Source organism: Ascaphus truei, chromosome 15, assembly GCF_040206685.1.
Source record: "Ascaphus truei isolate aAscTru1 chromosome 15, aAscTru1.hap1, whole genome shotgun sequence".
Taxonomy (NCBI): domain Eukaryota; kingdom Metazoa; phylum Chordata; class Amphibia; order Anura; family Ascaphidae; genus Ascaphus; species Ascaphus truei.
This window is the reverse complement of record NC_134497.1, coordinates 13,003,370-13,016,373: the sequence shown is the minus strand read 5'-3', so window position 1 is coordinate 13,016,373 and position 13,004 is coordinate 13,003,370. Positions and strand designations below refer to the sequence as shown.

Sequence of the window (13,004 nt, the reverse complement as noted above, 5' to 3'; positions counted from 1 at the left end):
AGAACTTTCTAGGTCCATAAATGTGCTCCCCAAATGCAAGAACTTTCTAGGGTTATAAAAGTGCTCCCCAACCGCAAGAACTTTCTAGGGCCATAAAAGGTGCTTCTCCAAACGTATGAACTTTCTAGGACCATTAAGGTGCTTCCCCAAACGCAAGAACTTTCTAGGGCCATAAATGTGCTCCCCCAAACATCTGAACTTTCTAGGACCATACCAAAGTGTCTGAACTTGGTAACCCGGTTCTTGCATTGATGCCGATCATTTGTCGGAGTTGGTCAAGATTTCACATACTGAGAAAACCAATGGATAGGATTAGCGCCCCCCCCCCCTCTCTAACTGTCCTCTCTTTCCGTGACCTTGCGCAAGTCACTTTCTCTCCCTGTGCCTCAGTCACGAATATTAGATTGTAACTTCTTTGGGGCAGGGTTACAGCACTGCATACGCTGTGAGCGCTACGTCCTCCGTCTGCAACCCTCCCTTCCAAAACCACCTTCTTGGTTTCTCCATATGGTAGCTCTGCTGTTGGCCCCGATGTCAAAAGAACACAATCTGTAGTGGTCCTCCCCATCCCACTTTGCTCTGTCCACAGGGCTCATCAGGTTGAGCCCATTGAATACCCCGGAGAAGAAAATGGTAAACGTACAGAGACAGCCCTTAAACTGTTTACTTTAAATTAACTACTTGAGAACGACCCACCCTTTTCTTTAGTGCACACATCCTGAGAAAGCAACCTGGTGGGATTCAATGTGCACTAACATTGTTTCTCTCTCCTTGTATTCCCCCTCTTCTGCTATGGAGAGAGCTGCCTTTACTGCCTGCTCCTCCCACCCGATCCCAGTCTCCTGCTGGCTGTGTCTGCCTTCAGACACCACCACTTAGCCTTTGCTAGTGAGAGAGAGAAGACAGATCCAGACCCTACAGCAAAGAAACCACAGGGTTTATCCACCTATTCCCCCACCGAGCGGATTCTGCAAACTCTCCAGCAATGACTGGGTTCAGCTGATCCAGAGCCCGACCCAGGGAGAACTTTGCTGTAGATGCACCAGCTTTATTTAATGCTAACTTATTTATGATTCCCTCTTTGGAGAGAAGTGCAGGTGCCGCAGCTTTTGCCAGAGAGATCCAGGGGAAATGAATATTTTCTTCGGGCACAAACTGGGCTCCATTCTCTTTTGGGGCTACTTGTTGCTGAGGTCCATCCTGGCCGACTTCACGTTGGACAATGAGGTCCACTCCAGCTTCATCCACAGGAGACTAAGGAGCCAGGAGCGCAGGGAGATGCAAAGGGAAATCCTGTCCATACTGGGGTTGCCGCACAGGCCCAGACCCCATTTGCACGGGAAGCAGAACTCGGCTCCCATGTTCATGCTGGATTTGTACAATGCAATGACAGTGGAGGAGGAAGAGGCAGAAGGCTTCTCTTACCCTTACAAGCCTATCTTCACCACGCAGGGACCGCCACTGGCCAGTCTACAGGACAGCAACTTCCTCAATGACGCAGACATGGTCATGAGTTTTGTTAATTTAGGTGAGTGCTTTTTTTTCCGCCACACGCAATTTAATACGGTTTAAACCAATTTAAGGGACGAATTGAATCACTTGTGATCATTTTGGTGCCAATGCTAAAGTGTCCGCTCTGTACCATTCTCTGCAATCCGAGGTGTTACCGGGCGGCTGTGGAGGGGTTAAACGCCCTCGCCATTATTTTCTAGGAGCGATGCTCAATCCGTACCATTTCCTGCGCTGCATCAGCGCCATTAACCATGGCGATAACAAACATCACTTGGGTGCTACAAAAACAATGCGGGTGGTGCAATTCAATGTGCCATAGAAATAATATTACTAATATGCCCCCCCCCCTTATATAGTGCTGACAGTGTATGTAGCGCTGTACATAGAATTTTGTAGGCGCAATGCGGCCCTGCCTCACAGAGCTTGCAATCTAATTTTGGTACTTGAGGGACTGGGAGACAAAGTGACTTGCTCAGGATCACAAGGAGAGCTGAGATTGAAACAAGATTCACCCACTTCAAAAGAAGTGACATTATCCCATAGTTACTCCCGCAGCCTTGGTTAAATTGCACCATTTAATACCCATGGTATCTCAGACCATGAATAACGAACCTGCAGTCCCAGGATTTACAAAGCTAAACCTGCTCCACTGCACCCACAAGCTTGCCGTCTCCCCCTTTGCAAGCTATTTCAGCCACACGTGCGGGTGCACAGCGCTGTGTATACTGTCTGCGCAGGCAGCACTGTTGTAGCTGTTTCCAGCCCTCTCCTCTGTAACCTGGCTAAACCACATTGCCAAGGTTTGGTATTTTTCAGGTGGAGAAGTCTGCCCCCTAATTTCTGGGGATTGTACATGATCCAACAGGTCTGTGTTCCTTTGAAGTGGAATTATAGTTACAGGATGAGAGGCGAACAGGAAAGTTTGAGCATAGCAGAGTTCAAAGCACTGTACCCAGTGATTCACACAAACACGAAACTCCAGCGGACAGTCACATACAGAGTGCAGCCTGCATAATAACATCCTTCAACCCCCTTCCCTGCCCAGACCACGAGTTCTGCTCACATTGCGAACGAGTTTACTCCCTCCCGCACAGCTAAAACTCGGCTTTTTGTTGCTACTTTCCCATGTCTCGTCAACAATGTTTGCTGGCAGCATAACACGCAAACAACACGCGGAGAGGTACGGGTACAACTTAGATTGTAAGCTCTTCGGGGCAGGGACTTCTTTTCCCTAATGTTGCTTTTGTGCCTGAAGCCCGTATTCCCACTATGGGTTATATTATTATGTCACGCGTGTTACTGCGGTGACGCGCTGTGTACATGGATGGTGCTATATAACTGTGAGCATACGAGTAGCTCCGTGGCTGATACATCGACCGTGGCCCCCTGCAGACGCACTTAACAGAACACCCTCCTCCTGTCTCTGTACGTTCTTCCTAACTACCAATTAGATTGTAAGCTCTTCGGGGCAGGGACTCCTTTTCCTAAATGTTACTTTTATGTCTGAAGCACTTATTCCCATGATCTGTTATGTGTATTATTTGTTATTTATATGATTGTCACGTGTATTACTGCTGTGAAGCGCTACTGTATGTACATTAATGGCGCTCTATAAATACATACATACATACATACATACAAGATATACATACATACACACAACCACCAGTCTAATGGCAATATACAAAGCAGTGATACTGTGTCTGCTTACGAGATTCTAAGCCTGGTACATTCAGGGACAAAGCTCGTTGGACCTAATCTTACAAATGGTTTATTTCATATGTAAGCTTTTGATAAGAGAATAAACTTTTCATAAATGTCCTTTTTTTGGGGGGGGGGGGGGGGGGTAACAAAAAGAAATGGATGTTCCTGGTTTGCAAGCGGAAAAATGATCTTGTAATACGACCACTGGATTTAAGAGACTGTAAAAGGGACCCGAAGGATAAGGGAGGTCGTCACAGTGAAACCCTGTAAACGTGTAGAGATGTATTTATTCTTATTTATAACATGTGTTACCAGGAAGTAATACATTGAGAGTTACTGCTCGTTTTCAAGTATGTGTTGGGCATAGAGTTATGATGACAGATACATGGTTACATTAAGTGAGCAGGGTTATCTTATACTATATTAGTGAAAGCACTGTATGTTTGCCTGCCTGCCTGCATGCATGCCTGCCTGCTGGATGTCCGGTGTCCCTAGGGGAAATCTCATTGGTCCCTTGGGCCGCCCCCGCACACCTCTCATTGGCCTGAGGCGGAGTGACGGCCCAAAGGACACACAGGGACACACACACACACACACACAGGGACACACACACACACACACAGGGACACACACACACACACACAGGGACACACGGACACACGGACACACACACACACACGGACACACACACACACACACACACACACACACACAGTAGGGGGTGTGTGTACATTAGCAGCATGTATAACCCGGGGGGGGGGGGGGCCTCACATACCCGCCGGAGCCTCCGCCTCTTCCTCCCCGAAATCAGCCTCCTCCTCTCCCCGTGTCTCCCGCGCTTTCAACCCCCCCCCCCCCCCCCCGGCGCCGCTACAGTCAGCGGAGGAGCGAGTGCCCGGGACACAGCGGAGGAGCGAGTGCCCGGGACACAGCGGGGGAGCGGCCACAACAAGCTGCCTCCCGCCTCAGTTCCACGTGGGAGCGGCCGGACGGGTGAGTGAGCGGCTTTCACCCACCCCTCACCCCCCTTCAAATCACCTCCCCTCCACCCCCCCCCCCCCCCCGGCGCCGCTACAGTCAGCGGAGCGAGCGAGCGCCCGGGACACAGCGGGGGAGCGGCCACAACAAGCTGCCTCCGCCTCAGACCACGTGGGACCTTCCGGACGGGTGAGTGAGCGGCCTTCACCTCCCCTCCACCCCCTGGCGCCGCTACAGTCAGCGGGGGAGCGAGCGCCCGGGACACAGCGGGGGAGCGGCCACAACAAGCTGCCTCCCGCCTCAGACCACGTGGGAGCGGCCGGACGGGTGAGGGAGCGGCCTTCACCTCCCCTCACCCCCCTTCACCTCCCCTCACCCCCCTTCCCCTCCCCTCCCCTCACCCACCCCTCACCTCCCCTCACTCCACTTCCCTTCCCTTCCACCTCCCTCCACCCCCCCCTTCACCTCCCCTCCACCCCCCCTTCACCTCCCCTCCACCCCCCCCTTCACCTCCCCTCCACCACCACCTTCACCCCCCCTTCACCTTCCCTTCACTCCCCCCTTACAACCTCCCACCACCTCCTCACCACCTCCACCCCCCAAAGCCAACCCCACCCCCTCCAACTCCCACCACCTCCACCACCTCCCCCCCACCCCCCCCTTCCCCCCCACCCCCCCCCCTTCCCACCCACTCCCCCCCACCCCCCCCCTTCCCCAACTCCCCACCACCTCCACCCCACCCCCCCCCTTCCCCCCCACCCCCCCCCCCTTCCACCACCTCCCCCCCACCCCCCCCCTTCCCACCACCTCCCCCCCCCCCCACCCCCCTTCCCACCACCTCCCCCCACCCCCCTTCCCACCACCTCCCCCCCTTCCCACCCCCCCCCCCTTCCCACCACCCCTTCCCCCCCCTCCTTCCCACCACCTCCCCCCTTCCCTGAGGCGGAGTCACGGGCCAAAGGACACACAGGGACACAAACACACACAGGGACACACACACACACACACACACACACACGTAGACACACACACACACACAGACGTAGACACACACACACGTATACACACACACACGTATACACAAAACACACACACGTAGACACAAACACACACACGTATACACAAACACACACACGTAGACACACACACACATAGACACACACGTAGACACACACGTACACACGTACACACGTACACACACGCACGTAGACACACACACACGTACACGTAGACACACACACACATGTACACGTAGACACGTACACACACACACACACACATGTACACATACACACACACACACACACATGTACACGTAGACACGTACACACACACACATGTACACATATACTCACACACATGTACACGTACACACACACATGGAGACATACACACACACACATGGAGACATACACACACACACATGGAGACATACACACACACACATGGAGACATACACACACACACATGGAGACATACACACACACACATGGAGACATACACACACACACACACATGTACACATACACACACACGTATACACTCACACACGTATACACACAGGTATACATACACATAATGTATACACACACACACACACACGTGTATACACACACACACGTGTATACACACACACACATACGTGTATACACACACACACACATACGTGTATACACACACACACACGTGTATACACACACACACACGTGTATACACACACACGTGTATACACACACACACGTGTATACACACACACACGTGTATACACACACACACACGTGTATACACACACACACACACACGTGTATACACACACATGTGTACACACACACACATGTGTACACACACACACACATGTGTACACACACACACACACATGTGTACACACACACACACACATGTGTACACACACATGTGTACACACACACATGTATACACACACACGTATACACACACACACATGTGTATACACACACACATGTATACACACACACATGTATACACACATACACATGTATACACACACAAACATGTGTACACACACACAAATGTACACACACACAAATGTACACACACACACACACACTTATACACACACACACACATACAATGTATACACACAAACATGTATACACACACACAAACATGTATACACGTGTATACACAAATGTGTGTATACACACACACGTGTATACACACACACACGTGTATATACACACACGTGTATACACACACACGTGTATACACACACACGTGTATACACACACGTGTATACACACACACGTGTATACACACATGTGTATACACACACATACGTGTATACACACACACGTGTATACACATACACACACACGTACACATACACACACACACATGTATACACACACACACATACAATGTATACACACAAACATGTATACACACACACACCCCAGCACCACCACATCAGCACACCGGTATCCCATGCCCCCCCAGCACACTGGCATTCTCGGCTCCCCACCATTCCCAGCCCCCATCAACACCATCAGCACCCACACATCGCCACCGTTGCACCTCCCCCATCGGCACACCCACATCCGCACCCCCACATCAGCACCAAACCCTCCCAAATCAGCACACCATACAATCACCATCAGTACAGCCACAGCAGCACTACCACCGCACATGGGCCGCGTGGACCACTCCCCACCCAAATGCCACACCCACACCACAAACATCCCGGGCAACGCCGGGGCTCTCAGCTAGTACATTATAAACACGACATTGCATGCACAGTAAGAGATAATATACCTGTATATTACAGGCGTATGTAACAGTTGCAGACCAGATTAAAATGAGAGACCGCTTTAGTTTTGAAAGAACTTAGACTGGTGGTGGCTGTGAGAGTCTCCGGTAGACTGTTCCAGTTGTGGGGTGCACGGTAGCAGAATAGCAGAGGTAGCAGAAGTGTCTTAGACATGTGGCCCATATGGGGTGCTTAGTTTTTAGCATGTCTTAACTCCCATTCATTTGAATTGGAGCATGGGAAGTGTAGCACCGTTTAGTACATATGGTACAAAAGGGCAGAGCAGAGAGGGTGTAAGCGCGCAGTGGCCGGGTTACCCGAGACCTGGCTAGTGATGTTCTTCTGAAGGTTTGATCGAACATAGAGCGAACACGGATAGTAAGGGAGAACCAGAGGCAGGGGGCAGTTAATCACAAAGCTACCAATGTGTACTGTACGTGTGGGAACTGTGTGTGTGTGGAATACACCGTGCAGAATAAGCTGTCAATGTAACGTAAGCCCAAAGCCATACCCAAATAGTGCTCATGTAGTCTTGGCAGGACTAATGGGTCAGAAGAGACACACGCCTTCAGTTATCTGAGAGAAAATGTTCCAGAGTAAATTCCTTTTGGTAACTCACGCCCTGGGACACTTTAACCACTTCCATGCCACGCATTGAAAGGAGGAGCGCTTTCCCAGGGCTCCAGTGATGGAAGGTGCGTTGTTGTCCTGCCGCTGGTTGGACTTCACACTAACGTTTCTCTTTGAGGCTGTTCCAGAGCTGTGGAAATATAGGCAATGCTTTATTCTCTGAGGTTTTAAACATGGCAGAGGCCGCTGAACACAAGCCTTATATACCCGCTGAAGACAAGCCTTATATACCCGCTGAAGACAAGCCTTATATACCCACTGAAGACAAGCCTTATATACTCGCTGAACACAAGCCTTAGGCCTCGGGCATGGTCAGCGCTTAGGCGTGCTTACGCGTACCAGTGAGCCCCTGCAGCCGCAATGAGAGCGGCTTTAGCAGGGGCTCGCGCACGCTTCCGCAAGCGTGCGGAAGCGTAGGTCTTATCAAAATTTTAGATTTCGCGCTCATGGGAGCGCCGGGCCGGTCACATGAGTGGTTCGCCCAATGAGGGCGAACCAGCTATGTGACGTCACTGGCCCGCCCCCGGACGGCGCACTAACCAAGGCCAGGGAAAGCACTCGCTTTCCCTCAGCCTCAGCGTGCCTCCACACGGGCTGAGTCACCATGGACTCAGCCTTATATACCCGCTGAACACAAGCCTTCTATACCCGCTGAACACAAGCCTTCTATACCCGATGAACACAAGCCTTATATACCCGCTGAACACAAGCCTTCTATACCCGCTGAACACAAGCCTTATATACCCGCTGAACACAAGCCTTATATACCCGCTGAACACAAGCCTTCTATACCCGCTGAACACAAGCCTTATATACCCGCTGAACACAAGCCTTATATACCCGCTGAACACAAGCCTTCTATACCCGCTGAACACAAGCCTTCTATACCCGCTGAACTCAAGCCTTCTATACCCGCTGAACACAAGCCTTATATACCCGCTGAACACAAGCCTTCTATACCCGATGAACACAAGACTTATATACCCGCTGAACACAAGCCTTATATACCCGCTGAACACAAGCCTTATATACCCGCTGAACACAAGCCTTCTATACCCGCTGAACAAAAGCCTTATATACCCGCTGAACACAAGCCTTATATACCCGCTGAACACAAGCCTTATATACCCGCTGAACACAAGCCTTCTATACCCGCTGAACACAAGCCTTATATACCCGCTGAACAAAAGCCTTATATACCCGCTGAACACAAGCCTTATATACCCGCTGAACACAAGCCTTATATACCCGCTGAACACAAGCCTTCTATACCCGCTGAACACAAGCCTTCTATACCCGCTGAACACAAGCCTTCTATACCCGCTGAACACAAGCCTTATATACCCGCTGAACACAAGCCTTCTATACCCGATGAACACAAGACTTATATACCCGCTGAACACAAGCCTTATATACCCGCTGAACACAAGCATTATATACCCGCTGAACACAAGCCTTCTATACCCGCTGAACAAAAGCCTTATATACCCGCTGAACACAAGCCTTATATACCCGCTGAACACAAGCCTTATATACCCGCTGAACACAAGCCTTCTATACCCGCTGAACAAAAGCCTTATATACCCGCTGAACACAAGCCTTATATACCCGCTGAACACAAGCCTTATATACCCGCTGAACACAAGCCTTATATACCCGCTGAACACAAGCCTTCTATACCCGCTGAACACAAGCCTTCTATACCCGCTGAACACAAGCCTTATATACCCGCTGAACACAAGCCTTCTATACCCGCTGAACACAAGCCTTCTATACCCGCTGAACACAAGCCTTCTATACCCGCTGAACACAAGCCTTCTATACCCGCTGAACACAAGCCTTCTATACCCGCTGAACACAAGCCTTATATACCCGCTGAACACAAGCCTTATATACCCGCTGAACACAAGCCTTCTATACCCGCTGAACACAAGCCTTCTATACCCGCTGAACACAAGCCTTCTATACCCGCTGAACACAAGCCTTCTATACCCGCTGAACACAAGCCTTCTATACCCGCTGAACACAAGCCTTCTATACCCGCTGAACACAAGCCTTATATACCCGCTGAACACAAGCCTTATATACCCGCTGAACACAAGCCTTCTATACCCGATGAACACAAGCCTTCTATACCCGCTGAACACAAGCCTTCTATACCCGCTGAACACAAGCCTTCTATACCCGCTGAACACAAGCCTTCTATACCCGCTGAACACAAGCCTTCTATACCCGCTGAACACAAGCCTTCTATACCCGCTGAACACAAGCCTTCTATACCCGCTGAACACAAGCCTTATATACCCGCTGAACACAAGCCTTCTATACCCGCTGAACACAAGCCTTCTATACCCGCTGAACACAAGCCTTCTATACCCGCTGAACACAAGCCTTATATACCCGCTGAACACAAGCCTTCTATACCCGCTGAACACAAGCCTTCTATACCCGCTGAACACAAGCCTTATATACCCGCTGAACACAAGCCTTCTATACCCGCTGAACACAAGCCTTATATACCCGCTGAACACAAGCCTTCTATACCCGATGAACACAAGACTTATATACCCGCTGAACACAAGCCTTATATACCCGCTGAACAAAAGCCTTATATACCCGCTGAACACAAGCCTTATATACCCGCTGAACACAAGCCTTATATACCCGCTGAACACAAGCCTTATATACCCGCTGAACACAAGCCTTGTATACCCGCTAAACACAAGCCTTCTATACCCGGCTCGCTGGGTTTATATAAGTCACTTGTTCAGTCTTATTTAATCGGCAGTAGAATAAACAACTTTGTTCACCTTTACCCCAACATGTCAACCTAATCCTAATATGTTTTATAACCTGGGACAAGATTACTTTCAGATAACTAAGAGAGAGGGAGGAGGTTATAGAGTTGTCTGCCGGGTAAATAAAGGAGGGAGGAGGTTATAGAGCCGGCTGCCGGGTAAATAAGGGAGGGAGGAGGTTATAGAGCCGGCTGCCGGGTAAATAAGGGAGGGAGAAGGTTATAGAGCCGGCTGCCGGGTAAATAAGGGAGGGAGAAGGTTATAGAGCCGGCTGCTGGGTAAATAAGGGAGGGAGGAGGTTATAGAGCCGGCTGCTGGGTAAATAAGGGAGGGAGAAGGTTATAGAGCCGGCTGCCGGGTAAATAAGGGAGGGAGGAGGTTATAGAGCCGGCTGCCGGGTAAATAAGGGAGGGAGGAGGTTATAGAGCCGGCTGCCGGGTAAATAAGGGAGGAGGTTATAGAGCCGGCTGCCGGGTAAATAAGGGAGGGAGGAGGTTATAGAGCCGGCTGCCGGGTAAATAAGGGAGGAAGGAGGTTATAGAGCCGGCTGCCGGGTAAATAAGTGAGGGAGGAGGTTATAGAGCCGGCTGCCAGGTAAATAAGGGAGGGAGGAGGTTATAGAGCCGGCTGCCGGGTAAATAAGGGAGAGGGAGGAGGTTATAGAGCCGGCTGCCGGGTAAATAAGGGAGGGAGGAGGTTATAGAGCCGGCTGCCGGGTAAATAAGGGAGGGAGCAGGTTATAGAGCCGGCTGCTGGGTAAATAAGGGAGGGAGGAGGTTATAGAGCCGGCTGCCGGGTAAATAAGGGAGGGAGGAGGTTATAGAGCCGGCTGCTGGGTAAATAAGGGAGGGAGGAGGTTATAGAGCCGGCTGCCGGGTAAATAAGGGAGGGAGGAGGTTATAGAGCCGGCTGCTGGGTAAATAAGGGAGGGAGGAGGTTATAGAGCCGGCTGCTGGGTAAATAAGGGAGGGAGGAGGTTATAGAGCCGGCTGCCGGGTAAATAAGGGAGGAGGTTATAGAGCCGGCTGCCGGGTAAATAAGGGAGGGAGGAGGTTATAGAGCCGGCTGCTGGGTAAATAAGGGAGAGGGAGGAGGTTATAGAGCCGGCTGCTGGGTAAATAAGGGAGGGAGGAGGTTATAGAGCCGGCTGCCGGGTAAATAAGGGAGGGAGGAGGTTATAGAGCCGGCTGCCGGGTAAATAAGGGAGGGAGGAGGTTATAGAGCCGGCTGCTGGGTAAATAAGGGAGAGGGAGGAGGTTATAGAGCCGGCTGCTGGGTAAATAAGGGAGGGAGGAGGTTATAGAGCCGGCTGCTGGGTAAATAAGGGAGGGAGGAGGTTATAGAGCCGACTGCTGGGTAAATAAGGGAGGGAGGTTATAGAGCCGGCTGCTGGGTAAATAAGGGAGAGGGAGGAGGTTATAGAGCCGGCTGCCGGGTAAATAAGGGAGTGAGAGGAGGTTACAGACCTGCCTGCCGGGTAAATAAGGGAGTGAGAGGAGGTTACAGACCTGCCTGCCGGGTAAATAGATGCAGAGCTGGTGCTTGGGCAGCTGTGGTATTATACGGTATTATCCATCCAGCACTGCAATGGTTAAACAAACGTGAATCCTTCACTGAATGAATTTAAAACATATTTGAAATGAATGCGCCACATACGCCCCCTACAAAAGAAATACTTTATTCTTCTAGATAAAAAGTAAAACAGCAATCAGTGAAGAATTTACACATCATTTTGAAGGCACCTGCGGATTAAACTGTATTGTATTGTATTTATACAGCGCCAATAATGTACACAGCGCTTCACAGCAGTAATACACGTGACATCATATAAATAACAAATAATACAAATAACAGGTCATGGGAAGAAGCACTTCAGACATAAAAGTAACATTTAGGAAAAGGAGTCCCTGCTCCGAAGAGCTTACACTCTAATTAAGTGGTTGAAGCACATCAAAAAACAGCGTTACTGTATATAATAATACTAATAACAATAATAATAGCTATAACCTTATATCATATAGCCCTTTTCTCCCAATGGGACTCAAAGCGCGTCACAATTACAGTAAAGCGCGCGGTACTCAGCACATAGGAATATTACAGGCACAGGTCCCTGCCCCGTGGAGCTTACAATCTATGTATTTGGTGCCTGAGGCACAGGGAGATAAAGTGACTCTGCCCAAGGTCACAAGGAGCCGACACCGGGAATTGACCCAGGCTCCCCCGCTTCAAACTCAGTGTGGCTGTTATCAGAGTCAGCGCCTATACTCCCCGAGCGGCTCCTTCCGCCTGAAACTCCGGCTGGGCTGTGTGGGGCTATCGAAATGGTGGATTTAAAGCTCCCCGTGTCACGTGGGGGCCCAATAGGAAGGCATGACGTCATCCCTCGTGGCTTCCTATTGGCCCGGCGTGACTGGGAGTTTCAAAGCCTGCAGAGCTGCTACCGACCCCCGCTACGGTGGTAAATATCTTGGGGAGCAGGGGGTCCCCGAAGCTGAAATTAATCCAGCTGCAGAAACACCCTGCTTCTACCTACTAAAATACCCCAGGCACGTTCTGCTCCTTAAATACGGATACAACTGCAGCTATCACTGTTACCC

At 50.5% G+C, this 13,004-nt stretch overlaps 1 protein-coding gene across 1 annotated transcript in view; it reads left to right on the top strand.

The window, feature by feature from the left end:
* The first annotated feature begins 741 nt into the window (after nt 1–741).
* The window catches only part of BMP7 (bone morphogenetic protein 7), a 69,956-nt gene continuing 57,693 nt past the window's right edge, over nt 742–13,004 (top strand). The window contains exon 1 of the mRNA XM_075571622.1: nt 742–1,528. Within this exon, the coding sequence (XP_075427737.1) occupies nt 1,132–1,528 (397 nt within the window). The 5' untranslated portion in view covers nt 742–1,131. The remainder of the gene's footprint in view (nt 1,529–13,004) is intronic.